This window comes from Schistocerca gregaria, chromosome 3 (genome assembly GCF_023897955.1).
Source record: "Schistocerca gregaria isolate iqSchGreg1 chromosome 3, iqSchGreg1.2, whole genome shotgun sequence".
NCBI lineage: Eukaryota > Metazoa > Arthropoda > Insecta > Orthoptera > Acrididae > Schistocerca > Schistocerca gregaria.
The window spans coordinates 81,091,984-81,115,033 of NC_064922.1; the positions used below are offsets into that span (position 1 = coordinate 81,091,984).

A 23,050-nucleotide genomic window follows, 5' to 3' on the forward strand; every position below is an offset into this window, starting at 1 on the left:
GAGAAATTACGGGACGATGACAGATTTTTTGCACGCGTCCTATTTAGCGACGAAGCGCCATTCACCCACAGCGGTAATGTAAACCGGCTTAATATGCACTATTGGGCAATGGAAAATCCAAGATGGCTGCGACAAGTGGAACATCAGCGACCTTGGCGGGTTAATGTAAGGTGGAGGCATTATGGGAGGAAGGATAATTGGCCCCCATTTTATCGATGGCAATCTATATGTTTGTCCGGCACATAGCTCGCGTGCTGTTGAAGCGAGCATATTTCATGACAGGTGGATTGGTCGTCTAAGCGCCATAGCATGGCCCGTACGTTCACCAGATCTGCCGTCCCCGGATTTCTTTCTGTGGGGAAAGTTGAAGGATATTTGCTATCGTGATCCACCGACAACGCTTGACAACATGCGTCAGCACATTGTCAATGCATGTGCGAACATTACGGCTGGCGAACTACTCGCTGTTGAGAGGAATGTCGTTACACGTATTGCCAAATGTATTGAGGTTGACGGACGTCATTTTGAGCATTTATTGCATTAATGTGGTACCTACACGTAATCACGCTGTAACAGCATACGTTCTAAGAAATGATAAGCTCAGAAAGATACATGTATCACATTGGTACAACCGAAATAAAATGTTCACACGTATCTAGGTTCGGTATTTTACTTTAAAAAACCTACCTGTCACCATCTGTTCGTCTAAAATTGTGAGCCATATGTTTGTGACTATTACAGCGCTATCTATCAAAAAGCGAAATAGTGGTCTTTACGTACTACACGAATATGTAACAAAAAATGGGGGTTCCTATTTAAGAAAACGCAGTTGATATCTGTTTGACCTATGACAGCGCCACCTAGCAGACCAACCATAGTGCCATCTGGTTTCGCCCTTCAAACTAGACAAGTTTTGTTGTTTTTAGTTTTTTCGTTTGACGCTTGTTTCCTGAGATGATCTGTATCAGTATTTCATATGTCAGAAAAAGATGAAACGGCCCCATACATGACAACTGGTAATTTGAAAATGAGGAATGGTCTCAGACTACACCGATTTTGCGTGTAAAACTATAGTAATTGACTATATCTATTCTCATAGAATCATGTTTTTCTTTATTATTACTTTAACGATTGTGTGTTTCCAAATACGTTTTATCGCCACTCCTGTGTTATTTCATACTACATAGCTCCTAATTATAAAGTAGACACTGCTTGAATTATAGCTCGTTGTGGAACCTAGAAATGATAGACTTTTTGCCGGAATCTGAGTAGATTACATGAAACAGGCTGTTCTGTGATGACCAAACTGCTTATGAAACTACAACTCTTGAATATGCTGCCGCTGTTCGTGGTGGTCTGTTGGGTGACCGGAACTTTACACACAGCCGCTAAAGCCGAGTTATGGAGCAAAAAATGTCAAATGTCAGCATACATACACTATAATTTTCGATGTATTGGTGGTATCTTAAGGTCGCTAGAGGCAAGTTATGGAGCAAAAAATGTCAGATGTCAGCGTACATACAGTATTTGTTTTCGATTTATTGGTGGCATCTGAAGGTCGCAAGAGCCAAGTTAAGGAGCAAACGATGTCAGACGTCAGCATGCATATTGTATTTGTCTTTTATGTATCGGTGGAATCTAACAGGGTTCTCCACTAGGTGATATTAGGAGATTCTGTAGCAGGGCATGCTCTCACAATTTTGTTTCTTTACGTTTCGTAAACGATAATGCGATGTAGAAACACATTGGTAAAACAACTAAGTCTTCTTGAATTCTAGCTTCTTGTCATCGCACGTAAAATGATTTTGTTTCTTCCAACATGTGGGCAACTGGTTGTTTCACATACGTGGAATGTTTTTGATATACATGTGCGTGACAATTTATTTATAGTCACTGATGCGAATGCGAGCGACGTTCTCTAGTCATGTAACTTTGTCCACCAACCTGAAATAAATTGCTTAACATAGACGCTTTTACTTTGGAATTTAAATTCTCGCGTTTCCTTTACTCTGATGACAGTTTTGAAACAACATTCTGTAGTGATCGGTATATTTCGCATCAAAATGGTGGAAGGGTACCGACCTCTGGTGATTGGTCATCTGTAATCAATGTCAGTGCTGCAGTTTTTTCTGCACTTGGATGGATGTCGCAAAATAATGGGAGGCAGGTTGGGCAGCAGAGAGATGTGAATTGTATCCTCTAGTCGAACATAAAAAGCTATATGAATTTTGCGGAGGTAGTATACTGACGGAGTGGGGGTGTGTTCCATAGGCAGTCACGTCTTATGAACAGCTTGTCGTTGGGGTAGTCGTGATCTTATCTCGCTTTGTTCTGTGACTTGCCAGCATAATGTGGCCTATTCTGTATGTTGGCATCATAAGCACTGACCAACTCCGTGGGCCATCCGGCCACCTGCTCTGCTGGGCGAAGGTGCTGTCAGCTTGCTGGGTGGGTGCTAGAAGTGGTAGCAGCTGTTCATTTGAAAAAGTGATCTCTGGAATTTTGTTGTTGTTCTGGAAAGTGGAGCGGAGGGGGGGGGGGGGGGGAGTGTCCAGTCTTCCTGAGAAATATGTTTAACAGTTTTCAGGAGGCGTACATCTGCTGTGACTGAGTTCCGCAGACCGGAAACAGTAATCACTGCCACCAGAGGGATCTCTTTGTGGTCCATCACTGACGAGGTAGAACAAGCCCGTATCTCTGCCTACGATGGGGAGAGAGGGATGAGGGGTGCTAGGTGTGAGGTAACTCTGACTCTAAGTTGGCTGGTTTGTGACCGCACATCGAAGAGAGCACACGCGCAATTGCCGCCCCTGTCCCCTGATTCAGTCTTTTGGGACGATGAATTTTCCCAATCCCTAGTACATGTCTTGCATTATGACCCATTTTTTACGAGTGCTGCTTTTTCCACAACAGTTTCGATGTGTAATTAGAAGAGTGAAGCACTTTCCATCATTTGTGGAAGCATGTATTGGCATTCCTGAATTTCCATTACCTGGGCTGCAGGGTGATTGTCGAGCAGTGCAGTGGAAGACGTCTGTAGCGAACTCAGATGTCAAACAGCGATAGACACAGTCCTCAGCTATACGCTTGGAGGTAATGCATTTATTCAAATTCCTCTCTGTCCAACACCCGCATCTCATCAACTGAACTCAATTCCTAAAAGGAATAAAGATAGTACCTTACACTGCAGCCTTTTTCTATCCGTCTTGTGGGTGAAGTGTCATCCTATGTAGCGTTTCAGTATGTCCGACATTAGCTTCGAGTGGCATTGTGAAACTTTTTCCCAGCAGGATAGCACCAATTGTATGACATTATCAATTTTTGAGCTGCATTGCGATTTTAGGTGCTCCATGTGTAGCGCTGTGGATATAGTTGTGTAATTAAGACCGATCTCTATGATTAATTGCGTAATTAGGACCTATCTTTACTTCAGTTTCCCACACAAAATAAATAAAGTACACAAACCTAACCTTCCTCTCACGCATCTGACAGCTTCCCTTTGTTGGGGGCCGCACTTGGGTTTTCCATCCAGAAGGACCGGGCCGCGAGTCTCAGAAAGAGCACCAATATTTTCAATTTCCAGCCAGTTTCCGAGTGAGGGGTGGGGTGGGGCGTCAGCACACGCTTGGTACAAACAAATTCCCACAATTTTTGAAATTCCGACTATTTTTTTTTTTTAATTTCACGCCAAAATTCGAAATTCCCGCAAAATTCGAAATTCCCGCCAAAATTCGAAATTACTGCCAAAACTAGAAATTCCCGCCTATAGGATAGATGGAGAGGCAGGGCTGGGGAGTGGTAGGGAGCGAGCTGGGGAAAACATATGCAGTCACGTACCGGTTGGAGTGTGGGGTGAGGGATACTTACTTGATCAATTTAAATAATTTGCATATCAGTTTGATATCAAAACTCCACCCAGAGCCGCGTCATCCCACTATTCGAGCGACCCTTGTAATTGCGTGGCCTGATGACAATTGATAGCTTCTACATCATGCTCATGGAAGGACGCGCGTCCGTCGTCTTGCAGGCGAACAGGTCCTACGCACCTGCTGCGGGCCTGAGACAAAGTGGCGGCAGCTCCATTATGGTCTGGACAACATTCACATCGGCTTCTATTGGAGCAGTGGACCTCTTACGAGGCACCTTGACGATAAGGAATATCGTGCAGCCCACAGACACCCCTTCATGACGATCATGTTTCCCGACGTCAAGGGGGTTTCTCAATAAGATAACTGCGCAAGGCCAGGCGTGTGGTTCGAGGAACACAATGGCGAATTCCAATTGATTTGCTGGTCCCGCAACTCTCCAGGTCTGAATCTGATGGAACACACGTGGGATATGAGTCAACTTGGCTTTAGAGCTCAACACCCTGGGAAGCAGGTGTACGAACGTGATGGCGGCTCCCTGCCAAGGCCTCAGTGCTTCTCTGGCACGCCCTCGCCGGCCGCTGTTACCCGTGCCACAGGAGGCATTCCGGCTATTAGGCAGGCAGGCGGTAATGATGCCTTGGCCGACCAGTGTACTTAACTGAGCAGGCTAGCCTCTGACGTTCAGTGGGGCGTCGAGAACCATTTTTCATCGCCCTTTAGCCACTGTGGACAGTGGCACATGAATAGCCTTCGCCGTTTGAGTCGAGCTACGAGACCTGCCCTCTGTCAAAGTCACTTGCGTCAGCGGACTTTGCCTTCTTCGGCCTGTATCGTCACTAGAATGATTTCCCGCCCGTTTCTGCTCCACTTACGTCCTTCTCTTAGCGCACCACATGTCCGTTCAGTCTCGCAGTGAGCACTGTTGGTAATATTTTTGGTAATTCCTCGTATTGAAAAGTTAATCTTTTTGCTGTCGCCAAGCTGGAGACGGAGAAATGATTAACGCACTAAAATAAATCGCAGTTCGTCCCAAAAGATTTAAGTGTTCATTTCTCCCGCTCGCTCTTGCAGAAAGGAACAGTGGAGAAATAGTCCGAAGGTGGTTCGAAGAAACCTTTTCCAGGCACTTAATTGTGGGTGCAGAGTAATGCTGTAGGTTAGATAAGATTAGAGATTAGATTAGATGTGGAACGTGTCATGTTAATAAAAGGAGTCTATACAAGATATTACATCAGACAAAATATTACATGACACTCAATAATTTTAATTTTTTTGTGGGGGTTGGGAAATTACCCACTTACTATATCCAAAAATCCATCTAATAAGTAGAAGGGGTTGCCATTAAGAAATTCTTTTAATTTCCTTTTAAATGCTATATGCTTATCTGTCAGACTTTTGATGCTATTAGGTAAGTGACCAAAGACTTTTGTGGCACCATAATTTACCCCCTTCTGAGCCAAAGTTAGATTTAGCCTTGAGTAGTGAAGATCATCCTTTCTCCTAGTGTTGTAGCCATGTACACTGCTATTACTTTTGAATTCGTTCGGATTGTTAATAACAAATTTCATAAGTGAATATATATATATATATATATATATATATATATATATATATATATATATATATATATATATATATATTGTGAGGCTACAGTGAAGATTTCTAGCTCTTTAAATAAGTGTCTGCAGGATGATCTTGGATGAGCTCCAGCAATTATTCTGATTACACGCTTTTGTGCAATCAACACTCTTTTACTCAATGATGAGTTACCCCAGAACATGATACCATACGAAAGCAAAGAATGAAAATAGGCGTGGTAAGCTAATTTACTCAGATGTATATCGCCAAAATTTGCAATGACCCTAATAGCATAAGTAGCTGAACTCAAACGTTTCAGCAGATCCTCAGTGTGTTTTTTCCAGTTAAACCCCTCATCAATGCATACACCTAGAAATTTTGAACATTTAACCTTAGCTACCGATTTCTGATCGACGTCTATATTTATTAATAGGGTCATTCCATTTACTGTGTGGAACTGTGTATACTGTGTTTTGTCAAAGTTTAATGAGAGCCCATTTGCAGAAAACCACTTAATGATTTTCTGAAAAACATCGTTAACAATTTCACCAGTTAATTCTTGTCTGTCGGGTGTGATAGCTATACTCGTATCATCGGAAAAAAGTACCAGCTTTGCATCTTCGTGAATATAGAATGGCAAGTCATTAATATATATTAAGAACAGCAGAGGACCCAAGACCGAACCTTGCGGCACCCCATTCTTGATTGTTCCCCAGTTTGAGAAATCACCAGATTTTTGCATATTATGTGAACTGTTTATTTCAACTTTCTGCACTCTTCCAGTTAGGTATGATTTAAATCATTTGAGAACTGTCCCATTCATACCACAGTACTTGAGCTTATCTAGAAGTATTTCATGATTTACACAATCAAAAGCCTTGGATAGATCACAAAAAATCCCGACAGGTGACTTCCGGCTACTCAGAGCATTTAATATTTCCATAGTTCAGTTGAAAAACCCTTCTGGAAACCAAACAGACATTTTGTTAAAACTTTATTTTTACAAAGGTGTGAAGCTGTTCTACAATACATTACTTTTTCAAGAATTCTGGATAAGGCAGTCAGAAGAGAGATTGGACGGTAGTTGTTGACATCAGACGTATCCTCTTTTTTATGCAGTGATTTAACAATGGCATACTTCAGTCTATCTGGGAAAATACCCTGCTTCAGAGGGCTATTACATATGTGGGTAAGAATCCCACTTATTTCTTGGGAACAAGGTTTTATTGTCCTGCTGGAAATGCCATCAATTCCATGTCAGCTTTTATTCTTGAGAGAGTTTATTATCTTCCTCATTTCAGTAGGAGAGGTGGGTGGAATTTCAGTTGTATCAAATGGTGTGGGTGAGGCCTCTTCTATTAACTGCCTTGCTTCTTCTAATGAACATTAAGATCCTATTTTCTCTAAAACATTTAAAAAATGATTATTCAAAATGTTTTCGACTTCCGGCTTGTTGTTTATCAAGTTTCCATTCGCTTAGATGGTGGTTGTCTTGTCTCTCTTGTAATAATATTACAAATTGTTTTGATTTCGTTATCAGAGGTATTAATCTCAGCTTCTGGACGTAGATGTAGATGTGGCTCTATAATGGCTAGTTAGAAACGCCGTCTCACGTTGGTTTATTACTTACGTAGCCATTCCATCGCATTATTCTTTTTTTTTTTTTTTTTTTTTGAGGGTGGTTGGCGGGTTCGCTTTCGCGCACCTTCTCATTGGAAAACCAAATGCTGAATTTTTATCCAGGCATGTTATTTGTGACACTCTGACCTCACCTGTAATGCAAACTGACCAATCACGGTATATGAGATTGCGGGTGTTGCGATCAATTTGCCGACTGAGAGGGCAATTCTGCCCTCTAGCGGCACGGCGTGGAACTAATGAAATGACGTCAGCACGAAAACCACGTGCTTTTCCGGTCTCTCTGGTCTCCTTGACCATACTGACGTCATTGCGGCTTAAACAGCAGCTCTGCGTTTGTGCGCCCTACCACTGCACGGCGTATGGTTTGCAAGTATGGGAAACAAATCCGGCATTCGACATCCACTGCCGAGTTCTACGTCCGGCCATTCGTTACGGTCCTCAGGCGTCCACGTTGCGCTCCTGCATTTTTTCTGGGCCATCTCTACACTTCCCACGTCAGTCTGTCGTTACCTCTCGGAATCCAAAAGTCACCTCGCTTGACAGTTCCACCGCCCGCTCCCTTGTCTATTACACCCCCGCCTCCTTCTGATACGTTTTCATCGGTGTCATACATAATGACGTTATCCTCTACAGTCTGCTCGCTGTTGTTTGTTTTGGGCCTCTCCTAGGGCGGCGGAACAATACAATAAGCTACACGCGTCGTCCCACGTTAAGACCATCGCACAAAGAGGGTGGTGGGCTGCCATGAGAGGGTACAAGTTCCGAATTTGCTGCAAGCACAGTTCTGCTGCGGCATGAATAACAGTTGCACCACAGTGTGCAATTGAAATGGTAGAGCAACTGGAAACACACTGCACACTTCAAGTACGAAATACTAAGAATTTTGTAAGAAAAACGTCTAATTTGCCCACAGATTCACCGTGAAATTCTTGCAGTGTACATATCAAACGTAATGTGAGATTTAGTCGTAGTCAACTAATGGTAGAAACTGTGTGACGATGGCCGCAGATGACGCTTACCGGGCACTCGGGGATGAACACCTCAGGAGGAGGGCGACTTTTACTAACGAAACGTTAAATAGGATTTACATCTGTCTTTATTCTATGACCGCACCCACAGAACAGAACTCACTAACAATTACTCAAAACTGATATATACCCGTTGTTGAGAGTCCTCTCGAAACTCTCAGTAATATCGATGTAAGTGTACTACAATCGGACAGAGATGTACTCCAACGACGTGGAAGTTCACGCAGCGATTCTCCATGGCCCCGCGACCAATGCTGAGATTTCTGCCGTCTGGGAATTTGACGGTTGGTACAATATTCCGACCGGTTTTTACGCAGACTTGATGTCTATGTCCAAAAATAGTGTCAGTAATCAGTGTCACTTTCAAGTGTTTTACACTACTCAATAAAAACTAATTGATATGCCATAATAATGTGTAACTTACTTCTTAATTACTCTTTGTAATTTCCATTATGCACCTCTGTATCGCTCGTTGAGCTCCATCCATTTTGTAAATGGTTTTCGTATTAAAAGCCTATGCTCCACAGCTGAAAGCTGAAAACTAGTGACATACTGAACAGTGAACATAACACGGGGATTTTAGTTTTCAAAACTCTGTGTGTGCATTGTACTGAACGCATTCCAGCCTTTCTTCCTGTGCGCTTCATTTGATATCCAGCTAGTGCTTGTCGTCAACTATTCTAAATATAAAATTTGATGACTCGTTCTACTAATTTGTTGGCTATTTTTCACATATTTTCTTATCCACGTGTTGTAATCGAACGGAACGCATATAAAGGAGACAACAAAACTTAATGTCAGGTGCTGTGGATGCACTCCAAAACTGATGTTAACGCTGGTTCAGAGATGGAAATTATCGGCCAGGCGCGCAGAGATGCGAGCCAAAGATTCAAAGGCCAGAGTCGCTCATTGTGTGCGACAGAGCCGGATGGAACGCATAGAACATGATCGCGGACTTGCTGGCGACGGGAAGGGTCGCTAGGGAGGGGTGAGGGGGAGGGGGGTGGTTCAGTAAGTCCTGAGCTGTTGAAAAACACGTTTCGACCAAAAACTGGGTCTGCGAATCTCAGCTGTCCATTTAGTTTCTGTATGGCCTAGTCGTATAAAAGAGAAAGTGTTACCTTGCTTGAAGGCAAGTACACAAGGAGAGTGTGTCTGCCTCCAAATCATTTGGAATGTTACTTTATTTTCGTAGTATACAGTAGATTGTGCGTACATTGTATTGAAATCAAAAGTCACGTTGAGAGAGGTGCCGGCTGCGGATTGGCGAACGACCTGGTCAGGAAACGACACTACCAGCTCGAGACACTTGATCACGACGATTTAGAGGGGCAACGTTCACCGTTCACATCATTTACTTGGATGCTGTGTTTCGTATGCTTTGCTCCTGTTGCGCTGGTCTTCCTAAATAATAAACAACTGAGGGCCAAGGCGTTCTAGTGTGTGTGTAAGAATAGGTTATTCAATGAATGGTGCCTAAGTGAAGTTAACTGAGGAGATGCGGCGCGGAATTAGCCGAGCGGTCTGCGGCGTTGCAGTCATGGACTGTGCGGTTGGTCTCGGCGGAGATTCGAGTCCTCCCTCGGGCATGGGTGTGTGTGTTAGCATAATTTAGGTTAAGTAGTGTGTAAGCTTAGGGACTGATGACCTTAGCAGTTAAGTCCCATAAGATTTCACACACAACTGAGGAGATATGCTTTAGGTTGACTAAAATACATCTAATTGTGGGTTAGGGACAGGGTCTTGACCTTGGCGTTTTCCTAGTGAATACTGACGCCGTTTTACACGCTTTATGCGTGCATCGTGTGACAAGGAGTATGATTAGACGTAGATGTAAGCTCAGATGTGAAAGTATAGCTGGGTGTTGTTTGAGTCCGTGGAGTGCAAAGCAGATCGGCACACTGCGTTCCTCAGGAACTCGCCAGACATTACTACCGGAGTTTTCATCGTAGATTACTACACTCTATACTAAAGGTGTTATCCAACTTCCGTGCTCTGTAAGTTCTGTGTAACTAAAAGTGTATGTTGACCGACGTTAATAAACTTCCTATTTGCTGAATTACGAAAAAGCACCAGTGATGAAAACTTTTGGAATATCTAGAGCGTTTGCGATGGTTCAAGAGAACTTGCAGATTGAATTAGATCGACTAAACGGCAGAATTCCTCTACGCATACCGCACAACATAACATACAACCCGAGCACTCAGGGGAAGTCATTTTAGCATTGGGAGCTGCAGCTGTCTGCCGCCGGTAGTTGAGTGGTCAGCGCGACGGAATGTCACACCTAACGGCCCGGGTTCGTTTCCCGGGTGGGTCGGAGATTTTCTCCGCTCAGGGACTGGTTGTCGTGTTGTCCTAATCATCATCATTTCATCTCCATCGACTAACAAGTCGCCGAAGTGGCGTCACATCGAAAGACTTGCACCCGGCGAACGGTCTATCCGACGGTAGGCCCTCGTCACACGACATTTACCTGCAGCTTACTTACATTTCTTATTGTTGTCAGGTTTTGGTGAGCATACTAGCTGTTGAAGTAATATTTGAGCAGAGGGTGGCTGACCAGGGCAGAGCTGGTGTCGCAGGCTGCGCCGTCCTCGTCACCGGCCGTGACAATCGCTGTGTGAAGTTCTTCGATGCTTCGTACGTTTCGAGTTGGACAGCCCCGGCACACTTGCCAACTCAACACACTGTAGGCAAAATAACACCACAAAAAAAGAAAAAAAACTGGCGACGAAAGATCACTTAAGCTGCTCTGTCTGTGGGCGGCGGCGCCCTCTGTTATGAGAGCCTGAAAACTATTTCTGTGGTCAGCCCGAAAGTGATGGAGGACATACTCACCGTTGTTTCCAGTCTGCAAGTCCACATTCTTGTCCACTCCACAGAAAGAAATATTTCTATTCTCTATTTAATGAGCTATATCAGGAATTACGATTATAAATGAAATTTTGAGTTGTAATTGATAGATATATTTGATCAGCTTTCACACGCACAGGATAGTAATATTCCTAATGATAATACTGATAATAAATTTGATGTCACTATCCTAAACAGCACAACGAGTAGTTTAGAGGCGACCTCTACGGCAAGTTCCCATTAAATGGTCTTCCGCCCTGACTTCTGATAATCAAAGTTAATTGCTTACTACAAATGTGAAAATACTTATCACCACGTACCACGCGGTTTTTGTTAACATTACGGGCGGCACACAAACAGTCACTTCAGCGCAATCCAAGGGATCCAGGGCGTTGTACAGTCATCGCCTGTTTGTACCGGTAACATGAGTTTAGTTGCAGTCTGGCTGTGACGTCACCCGAAACAGCGCGTAAGCCGGCGTTTGACTGATGCGGACCGTACAGTAGCTGAATGCGAATTGAAGAGAATGCTTGCTAGCTTCGTGACACACAGAAGAGTCTGCCGTTCCTGCTTCGGTGAACCATACTATATTCATTTTCTTCTCTTTTTAGCTCGTCTTCTCGGTTGCATTCTTCTTCTCTTGCTGCCCGGTTATCGTTCCAGGAGCAGGTCCGACCATCTGGTGGCTGGGCGTCAGTGAAGTTGGTTTCCCAATCCACTGACCAGCGGGTTTCTGGATGTCCTCACCGACGCGTAGAATTTCGTCGCCAGCTCGCGGAAGCGTCGCTTCAGCGTCGGGATTCCCGCGATGCCGTGAAGCTGCCTCGTACCAAATGAAGCCCCACAGCCGGAGGGCTTTATTCTGCACGCGTTGCAGTGTCTGCAGATGAGTGTGTGCCGCGTTTCCGCACGCCACGAACGCATACTCCAACATCGACCTGATGAGTGCGAAGTACCGCGAGACGGCGCCGTGCGCTGACACAGTAGCCGTGGGGTTGGGCAGAGGGTACAGCAAGCGCACCACCGTAGCGCTCGTCCCCTCGGCTCCCGGCTGAGTGGTCCCCGGTCAGGCGCCGATCCGAGGTGACTCCGAGGTATTTTCCAGTGCGAAACCACGGAATGGGGCGTCCCAAGATCCGCACTCGCTGCAGCGCATCGGGAATGCGCCTGCGCGTAAACACCACTGCTTGGCTCTTCCCCGCATTGAACTTGAGCCGCCATTTGGTAGTCCAAGCTCCGGTCTCGTAGCAGGCGAGTGGCAGGAACGTGCGCATCTGAAGACTCTGCCTCTAAAGCGGTCTTTACATACGGGCGCACTCATCTGCTGTCATTCACTCTGTGCTCCGGTAGCAGCTTTCTCGGTGACGTAATATTTTATAACATTGTTGTGTATTAATTTAGAATTTTCGTCATTTTTGTATGAATGTAGTTAAGTAGGCTTTAATCACAGAAAAAGTTTTAGCTCTCAAGCATTTAAACGTTGCTGTCTAGCATTGTTAGAACGAAACTGACAGTAGAACATGATCTGTCAACTAGAACTTTAAGAGACCATCTATTGATTGTTATTTACATCAACGTTTTGAAGCTTGTTATAGCTCTGCTATTTACCGGGGTTTCAATTTTTCTTAAAAACGTGGATTCTGACCAAAATATTGCTCTAATGAAGTTGAGACTTGTACCAGTCAGTTTTGACATACATTTGCACATTATGACGAATTTTTCGCTTGCTAGCTTTATTACTTAGCGCCCTTTATTTTTTTTTCTTGAAGCGATGTGTTTAGAGAAAGGTATTCATCTGATCACTCTGAGATTTGACAATGTAAACGTTAATACAGTGAACCACATGATGGCAAAGTTTAGCAAAGCAACTTTTGTTTTTAAATTTCATTCTCAAATTATGGTGCAGTACTTGTAGGCTACGAACAGACGCGTTACGGCGACGTGGCGCTAGCAGCAGTCCACTGGGCCGAGTCCCGTCATACCTAGCGCCTGATTCGCCACGTGTGCTCCTCTTGCAAGTGACGGTCACGTACCCAAAACGAAATAATTACAATCAGTCTCCTTCCACTTCCGACTGTCTCTATAACGGCATCCTGTTTTGCAAGGAGAAAACACCGCCATTACAAGACCACAGTTTACAAATGTAGAAATGTAGTGACGATATTTATTAATGGTCGGGCCGCCTCATCTGTTAGCTGCAAGGAAGAAAAGATGTAACTGAAGTGATTCGTACTGATTTAAAATATTTCATTACTCAGTGCAATTACAAATTGTTGGGTATGAGGTCAACATTAATAGGTTACAAGAACGCAAAAATTACTGACATCGGTTGGCAGTACGAGATTATTCGGGACTACTGGTCATCTTTATATGTGTCGGAAGTACCTGGATTTCGTGTGGCAGACAGCTGCAGGGGAGTACTCTCAAGTCTGAGCACCTCACAAACGCTAGACTGATTCGCAACTGCTGCAGTGAAGTCGAAACGAGGAAACAACGCCCGTTCCTGGATAATTACGTAAACTGAGGTCTGCACGGAGCATCAGGCGACGCAAACCCTCACAGCGCCGCGCCGCAGCTCGGCTGGACTGGCACGTCGCCGACACCGAAAGCTGTGCCAGGCAGCGGGTGCGTCCAACACCGAGGTCAGGAGGGAGCAGAGGGAGGTCCTTACACCAGGGGCGTCTCTCTCTCGCTCGCGCGCTCTGGCCCTCTTCCGAGCGGTGTACCGTGGAGGGCACGGCTTGCAAGTTCCGCCACACTGACGATCGAGAATTTCTCCGTTCCCCTCGAAATACCGCGAAAATAACGAAGAATTTTCTCAGTAGGCAGCCGTACTATATCCGTTACTTCACTGGTGGTTGGCAATGCACAAGGCTCTCAAACTTGTTGGGCTCTGTACGGAAAACGGACGGAGTTCGTGACGTGCGGGCTCAAGTCAGAGAGCTCGCGGCCCGTTCCAAGTTCGCTCACGGCGCGGCGGCACCTGCTGTGAGGGAGCCCGCTTAGCGGCGCCGCCACCTGGGCCAGCTGGCTGCAGTCTGCCGGCCAGGCGAACGCGGCTGCAGTCCTCGCTGTGAGCGACCACTGCTCGCAGGTCTGCGGCCAGCCGCTCCGGCAACGTTACACATCTTGTGCCAATGTAACACAAGCAACTTGTATGCTGTAGCTTAGCAACATCTCACTAAACAGTTACGTTACTACAGCTATCAACGCATGTGCAGCTGGTCCCACCCGTAGAAGTAGACCAGGCAGGGTAGAATCTGGGGAACTTTCAAACACATCTCTAAATTTCTATCTGCATACCTACATCTCTAACTAAAAGCATTAGATATTCGTGTCATGTCTGAGCTTCGAGTAAATAAATCGGTATACTGACTCGTGTCAAATGGCTTTCTAATTGTTTCCACAGTTCGTTGTCTGGCAGCTTACAAAGTTCCTCAGATAAGCCCTTCCATGGCTTACTCAATCTTAAAGAGCCCTACATGCAAAAACACTATGCACCGCACATACACATCACTCTGCGATGAAGTTCCGTGCACGACTGGCTGTTTGGTCCATTACGCTGTTATTCACTTCTAAACCTCTAATTTTCTCTGTGACTAATTAAATTCCCATTGAATAGTATGCTACAGACTTAACTTTCTCGTTCGGTGATAAAATTTTGCTGAAAACAGTCTTAACTGCATAAATATTTTGTTTAAAGTGGAGACCGGTTTGGATCTGTTGCACTTATACCATCTTCAGACTTTGTACTCCACGACGGTGACTTGAGCTGGGCCGGTCGAGCAGGCTGAGCAGGCCCGTCCTGGAGTACGAAGTCTGAAGATGGTCGAAGTGCAACAGATCCAAACCGGTCACCACTTTACCACTTTGAACAAAATATTTATGCAGTCAAGACTGTTTTCAACAAAATGCTATTGACATTCCCGAGATCGCTGTTTCCCTAAGAGAAAGACCCAGAAAATATTTTCTTGTTTGTTTATGTGTACGATTGCTCTCACTGCATATTTTATCCTTCTACAGAAGTTGTTTGCTATGTCGTTGTTCTTTTGGCATCCGTCAGACATCACATACATTTTAATTTTACTTGTCTTTCAGAAGCAACTTGCGAGAGGGGGAGGCACAAAATTATACGCCTAAGTTTCTGTGCCTAACATCTGTAGTTGACATAAGCTCCTGGTCAACTCGTACGATAATTACACTGACGACCCAATGCAATGATCATCTGCGTCAGTACACCTTTGGGACGGAGAGCCGTAGCGATTCTGAATAGCACCGATTCGACGAGCCCTCGGTAGGTTTGTCGAGGGATACGGTCCCGGATGTCTAGCCACTGGTCGCGAAGTCGCCGTAAATGAAGGACCGGTAGCACATGCTCGCGGATCCGGTGGCCATCCGGTGGCCATCCCAGGAGAGCGCCGTAGGGCTGAGGTCCCGCGACTGCGGCGACCGAGGTAACAGCGTCAGGGCACTGTCACGGCCCTCAAACCACTGGAACAGGATTCTGGTCCCACGACACCGATACGTATCCCACTGGCAGGTGGCACCACTGTCAGGCGAGACATCCAGCCCGGAAAGGCCCACGTGATCTGCAGTAACGTACACGTAGTCCACGTAACCTACAGTTACTGCTACAGGCCCCAAAGAGTAATGTTGCTCCAACAGTCACCACGTGTTACGTAGCCAACTGCATCTCTGGACACGACCTTCGACCTGGTATAACAAGAATCGTGATTTATCTGACCTGCAGATAGTTTTACATATGAAACTTCCTGGCAGAAAAAACTGTGTGCCCGACCGAAACTCGAACTCGGGACCTTTGCCTTTCGCGGGCAAGTGCTCTACCAATTTTTTTTTTTTTTTTAATCGTTGTGTTTTGGTCGTTGCGGACGTCGCAAGACATCCTGTTCAAGTTCGGTGGTTGATCCTTCCACTCAGTTTTTTTTATTACAGAAGCCAACCGGCTCTCTGACCGAACACGCTGAGCTACCGTGCCGGCATTTCATTCTGGAGGCGCTGGGTATCGATCCCAGAACCTCTCGCACGCTAAGCGAGCGCTCTACCGTCTGAGCTACGCCCACCCCCACACCAATTGAGCTACCGAAGCACGACTCACGTCCGGTACTCACAGCTTTACTTCTGCCAGTATCCGTCTCCTACCTTCCAAACTTTACAGAAGCTCTTCTGGGAACCTTGCAGAACTAGCACTCCTGAAAGAAAGGATACTGTGGAGGCATGGCTTAGCCACAGCCTGGGGGATGTTTCCAGAATGAGTTTTTCACTCTGCAGCGGAGTGTGCGCTGATATAAACTTCCTGGCAGAATAAAACTGTGTGCCCGACCGAGACTCGAACTCGGGACCTTTGCCTTTCGCGGGCAAGTTTGGAAGGTAGGAGACGGATACCGGCAGAAGTAAAGCTGTGAGTACCGGACGTGAGTCGTGCTTCGGTAGCTCAACTGGTAGAGCACTTGCCCGCGAAAGGCAAAGGTCCCGAGTTCGAGTCTCGGTCGGGCACACAGTTTTAATCTGCCAGGAAGTTTCATATCAGCGCACACTCCGCTGCAGAGTGAAAATCTCATTCCAGTTTTACATATATCCGAGGCAGAATGTAGGTGATCTGTGATCTCGTGCCCACTGCAACTGTAATCGGCGAAATCATTAGGTGGAAAAGGGAACGCAAACGGATGTCCCTGGGGCCATATTCAGCAATGTGGGCTGAGTGGAAAGACCTGCCACAGGTCGCCCCTGGTGCTGCTTCACCGTCGAGGCCGACCTGCGACGCCTCGTCACGTGCTCGCGGTGTCGCCACCACTTCCTCAGATGCTCACGCCAGTGTCACGTGAAGAACGGACCAGCTTCGCTATTTCCAGCTTCTGGTTGCCACGTTCCGCGCCCTGTTCTTTGCCGAAGTAACTCACGTCAGTTAATTTCCCCGTATGTGACCCGTACCGTCGCTATATCATTTCACAGGACACACTGTTGTGCACATATGGGCAAATCGCTGTGCACATCACTCATATTATTAGAATACGCTAAGTGTACCTTCAAAATATATCCCATATCAGAATCTCCCACCACAGATTATAAATTACCCCATCCGACCACGTTTTCAATAGACAGCCGTAGTAACCAACAGGTAGTGTTTGTTGCGTGGTTTATCCGTATACGTGGTTTACATCTAAATACATCGTGCGACTTAAATCTCTGAACTTTGTCTTATTCAACTGTTCACCCGTTTGCGGATTATTTGCATCGGTGTATCCACTTCGGGGAAGTCCCCCATAAATCCCACCTGTGAACGAAAACAGCCGGTCAACATCGTTTAAGAGTGCAGTGTTCACATATGTCGGTTTGAGCACGGTGTCCTATGGAAGTCGTGGTGCAGTGTAGTAGAATGCAGGATCCAGAGAGGATGTCTCCAGACATACACTCTAGAAACTCGTTCCAAAAACTCATCTTGTGGCCATACTCCGCATCTGTTACGGCCGTGCCTTTGTTTGCTCGAGAACGCCGTTGTGTCAGGCAGTGTTGTTTACTGAATTTCTCCACCGAATCCAAATAATCTTATTGGAATTCCCCTTTTTCATTACCAGCTGAAATATATGATCATCGGAATGAACAGCCTGAGTGAGACGCACGGTTTGAGAAAGTGGCGCCTCCACGAGTCTTAGTGATTACACGAAGCATAGCGTGATGCTCTCGGTGATTCTCTTTAAAAATGAAATATATTTCTCTGTGCTGTCAGTTAGGACACAAATCCTGTCTTACAATGAATGTAATCAGCCGAGTGCTCTGTGAGGAAAGGAGGATCGTGCCCTCTTAAATCGTGTGTGGGTATGGATATGTGTGACGGTTGTGTGTGCAGCGCAGCAAAGACTGCCAGTTAGACAGCACTGATCGCTGCACGGTGTTTCAGCGTCATTAGTAGGTGGGTGTCGGAGCACGTGGGCGAAGCCGTCAGTGAGCTGGCCCGTCCCGTGACGCCAGCCGCCCTCACCAACGCGTGCGCCTCGCTAGTCCCTCGTCGCCACGCCCGCGCGGTGCACCCACCGCGTGTCCGCTGCTCGCAGCCTACTGCCTGTTTAAATAAACGCGCACTCGTTCCTAACACATCGTTTTAAACTCAGGACAAGGCACCTCTTCGGTCACAAACTGAGAATGGCAGGTTGCGATATCAGCAAGATATGGCAGATTATTTGTAGCTGAAACACCATTTTGCACATAGTACAAGTGCCACGTGACGTCCGCAGCTCGCGCTCGTGTGGTAGCGTTCTCGCTTCCCACGGCCGGGTTCCCGGTTTCGATTCCCGGCGGGTTCAGGGATTTTCTCTGCCTCGTGATGACTGGGTGTTGTGTGCTGTCCTTAGGTTAGTTAGGTTTAAGTAGTTCTAAGTTCTAGGGGACTGATGACCATACATGTTAAGTCCCATAGTGCTCAGAGCCATTTGAACCATTTTTTGGCACGTGACGCCAGTGGAAAGCTCAGTAACCATCATGGATTCTAAACCTACAACACACACTCAGGTGACGAAATTCAGGGGATAGCGATGTGCACATATACATGTGGTGGTATATCGGCAGAGCATTGGCGTATCTCTCGTTTGTACTCAGATGATTCGTCTGACATGCTTTCCTACGTGGTTATGGCTGCACGACGACAATCGATAGTTAGAACGCGGAATGGTAGTTGTAGCTGTACGCATAGGACGTTCTACTTAGCACGTCCTTAGGAAATTCAATATACCTAGATCCACAGTGTCAAGAGTAGGCAGAGGATATGAAATCTGAGGCGTCACGCCTCACCACGGACAACGAAGTCGTCGACGGCTTCCACTCGATGACCGAGGGCTGCGGCGTTCGAGTAGAGATTTAAATGCTAGGACAAGCAACAGTGCGTGAAGTAACCGTAGAAATCAACGTAGGACGTACCGCGAACGTATCCGTTAGGACAGCAGACGACCTTTTCTAACAGCGCGAGCTCGCACGCAGCGCCTATCTAGGCTCGCGACCACACTGGTCGAACACAGACGGCTGGAAAACCGTCGTCTGGTCAGATGAGTCCCGCTTGCAGTTAGTGACAGGTGGTGGTAGGTTGGATCCAGGTTGTCAACGAAGCACTGTGGTCTGTGTGACAGGTGGTGGTAGGTTGGATCCAGGTTGTCAACGAAGCACTGTGGTCTGTGTGACAAGTGGTGGTAGGTTGGATCCAGGTTGACAAGGAAGCGCTGTGGTCTGTGTGACAGGTGGTGGTAAGTTGGATCCAGGTTGTCAACGAAGCACTGTGGTCTGTGTGACAGGTGGTGGTACGTTGGATCCAGGTTGTCAACGAAGCACTGTGGTCTGTGTGACAGGTGGTGGTAGGTTGGATCCAGGTTGTCAACGAAGCACTGTTGTCAGTGTGACAGGTGGTGGTACGTTGGATCCAGGTTGTCAACGAAGCACTGTGGTCTGTGTGACAGGTAGTGGTAGGTTGGATCCAGGTTGTCAACGAAGCACTGTGGTATGTGTGACAGGTGGTGGTAGGTTGGATCCAGGTTGTCAACGAAGCACTGTGGTCTGTGTGACAGGTGGTGGTAGGTTGGATCCAGGTTGTCAACGAAGCACTGTGGTATGTGTGACAGGTGGTGGTACGTTGGATCCAGGTTGTCAACGAAGCACTGTGGTCTGTGTGACAGGTGGTGGTAGGTTGGATCCAGGTCTTCAACGAAGCATTGTGGTCTGTGTGACAGGTGGTGGTAGATTGGATCCAGGTTGTCAACGAAGCACTGTGGTCTTTGTGACAGGTGGTGGTAGGTTGATCCAGGTTGTCAACGAAGCACTGTGGTCTGTGTGAAGTGGCTGCTCTAGTCCAACTGAGCCGACCACTGACTGGGGAGTGTTCGGCTACTTGGAGGCCACTCGCAGCCACCCACGGACTCGATGTTTCGAAACGACGATGGAACAGTTAGGGACGGCAGTGCTGCGTGTAACCGGACCACAATTGTGTTGCGATTGATGTGAAGTAGATTCTGGCATTTCGAATGAATGATTTGGCCACACACTTCGCCCGACATTAATTTCATCAAAAATTGATGGGACATAATTTAGAGATGATTTAGTGCATAAAACCGTGCACCGGCAACACTTTCGCAGTTATGGCTCAGTATTTCTGTGGGTGTCTCTCAACGAGCCGATGAGTCCACGTTCGTCGAGTTGCTGCACTGCGCCAGGAAAAAAGAGGTCCGGCCCGATGTTAGGTGGCACCCCATTAGATTCTGTCACCTAGCTGTAAGGAGTATTGGAGTCGCGTTTATGAACGGTATGAGATACAAAGACGGACTGATTATTGGCGATGAGGTGTGCGGTTTTGATGGAGCGGTAAAGCTGTGGGACAAAGTAAATACGTGCTTAAAGCAAAGTGAACTTGCATAATTTGTAAGGCGTTAGTGTAAGGGACATCTAGGCAACACGACAGGTTGAATCATGGTTTTATGGGTGGGGAGGATACTGAAACATACTATCCCTATGTTCGACCGCTTACCGGCTTCAGTAGTCTTACTCTATAGTGTGACTTTAGTGTAAGATAGATTGCACACAAAAAAAACACTTTTTCGAAAGCCCGTAATTATTTCCCAATGTGAGGCATCAGTTTGAAATTTGTCTCAAAGGTGCCTGCAACCTTCCTCTGCAATTGCGCAAAAGCGAGGCCGCCTGCATCTTCACCGTGCCGTGGCCCGGCGGCGCTTGAAACAGCGAGGGGTTGCAGCTGTGGAGGAACTGTCAGCTTAGTGATGTCACTCTGGCACCAAATTTCACCAACCCCACCTTCGGCATGTCACGTGACTGAACGGTCGTCTCCCTAACCCACATTTCAGCCCTTGTTTTGATGCCTGATGTCTGATGGAGGTCACAGCCGCCACGTCCAGAGTTGAAATCGTGCGGTTTTGTTGCGGATAATCGACGAAAACAATTCAGAGGCGCCCACACCCAGAATCGACACGAAAAGCCTTCAGGGGATAGAACAGAGGGCGTCTATGAAGGCACCTCTCGAGTACCACACATTTGCAGTCGATAACGACATTCGGCAGTGCGATGAGCAATAGGACCACGTTCTTGACAATTTCCTACAGTGCTGACATTGTCCCGGAGGATTCGACTCTACTCTAAGGAAAGGGGACAGCAACCCCGTGGAACGTGATGTCATCCCTTTGAAGTGTAGTGCGACCGCAGCTTTTCCTGTTACCGTCCAGTGTGTTACCACTAGGAACAGGTGAATACCATTCGAGGAAAACTGAACGTGATCCGAAGCAGCAAATGATTTTTCAGCCGTCCTGTTTTGCACTCTCCTGTGGCGTGATCACGGACGGGTGCAACATTGACACGTTCGCGAATAAAATGCCAAAGAGTCCCTCCGAGACCTCCGACTTCGGCAACACTCTCTGTGCCACCCACATATGTTTGCAGGGCACGTTAAAAAGGTACCTGTAGCTGAGCGGCTGCACTAGCACCTAAAGGCAGGCGACCTCAACGGCTGTGGAAGGACTCAAATTTCGTCAAACGATTTTCATCGATCCCCGGTCTTTCCACCTCGTATACTAGAGCAAAAATAGCGAACGGTCTACACTGCAAAGAAGGCTAACCGCTTTCAGTGGTGTTGTGTCCACGGAGTGGCTGAAATTTGGTGTCAGTGTGACATCACTAACCCATCTTGTATCTCACATCAACTTTTTGAGCTCGAACCTTTTTTTTTCGGGTGTGTCGACCCCGTGATGTCGGATGTGTCGCCGAACCCGAGGTCGCAGGGAGCTTCGCTTTCGCACAACTGCAGAGGGAGGTTGTAGGGCTAATTTGAAAGTGAGGCGTCGCAGAGGGAGACATGCTGCTTGCGAGCTGTGTGCCAGTGTGGGCGGCCCGCAGGTGCGGCTGCGACGAGTGCGTGGTTTCGCGCCAGGAGGACTCCCTGCGCCACTCCCGGTCGCGCATCAACGCGTACCGCGCGCTGGCCAGCCCCTCGCTCATCGCGCTCTCCTCCAAGGACCCCATCCTCACCGCCTTCGAGCTGTCCTGGGAGCTGCGCCGCCTCAGCTTCATGGAGCACGAGTTCAAATGCGAGTACCAGGTACGTGGGCGCAGTGCTGCGTGTCGCTCGCCGCCAGAGGGCGCGAGCAGGATTCTGCTGCTGCTGCTCTCTGCTACAGTGTGTGTGTCCTTGCTGAACTTTCTGTTTACCCGCATCAGCTGGTTCATCAGTACCACAAAGTACTCTCCCTTACTAGTTTCCATTGGTTGCTCTAGTACACTGTGTACATCCACTTCCAAGTGCCCACTGCCTGTGTCTACCGGACGTTATACAACCTCCCTTTGCTGTAAAAACAAATTTTATTCTTAAGTTGTCGATGCGCGTAAGTAGCACCTGTTCCTCTGCAGCTCTTTGCAACAAAAATCAATGAAGAAGGACTTGATCCTAGCGTGTATAGTTTCGGTCCGTACCACATTCATTCGCATTCCTATCACCAAAGCTATGATTTCCCATGAACTCTCCTTTACCATTAATATCTGATAAATCATAAATAAGTCTCTGGCTTTACAGTGTGAAAGCTTCTTAATTCTCACGGCACGATAAGTTCGAGTTCTTTCAGTGTCCGTTCAGCACAAATTTAGTCTTCTTCACGTGCAAAGTATTTCACTTTTCGTTTATTAGCGGAATCGCCTTGACAACGTATTAGCATAAGGTTCAACTATTTTCTGTCCCAATATCTCAAAATGCTCTATTATCCACCCCACCGATGTCTAATCCAGTTACTAGAATGATATTTAATTAGGATTATAATCCCTAACTTCTGACTACCACAGAAGACTGCGAACGTGCACCATTGAAAACAAAGACTCGAGAGAGCTAACAATGCTGCGCATTGGTTTATATATTATACTCAGAACAAAACGCAGATCTGTTATGTCTTGCTTGGATTCCGTTTGTGCTACTTTGTGTTACTCTATTTCAAATGTCTACTCTTTGTAAAATTATAACTAACTATTACCTCGAAATACAAATACCGTTTTTTGGCTCTCGGGTCATTTCGTATTACATAATTTAATCTAACA

The 23,050-nt window shown here is 46.6% G+C and overlaps 1 protein-coding gene and 1 non-coding gene across 2 annotated transcripts in view; one reads left to right on the top strand and one right to left on the bottom strand.

The window, feature by feature from the left end:
• Positions 1-23,050, top strand: part of LOC126354208 (transient receptor potential-gamma protein) — an 847,751-nt gene that overhangs the window by 423,565 nt on the left and 401,136 nt on the right. The window contains exon 6 of the mRNA XM_050003666.1: positions 21,866-22,067. Coding sequence (XP_049859623.1) covers positions 21,866-22,067 — 202 coding nt within the window. The remainder of the gene's footprint in view (positions 1-21,865; positions 22,068-23,050) is intronic.
• Positions 15,978-16,051, bottom strand: Trnaa-agc (transfer RNA alanine (anticodon AGC)). Its single transcript has one exon. It is a non-coding gene; the product is annotated as a tRNA-Ala (tRNA).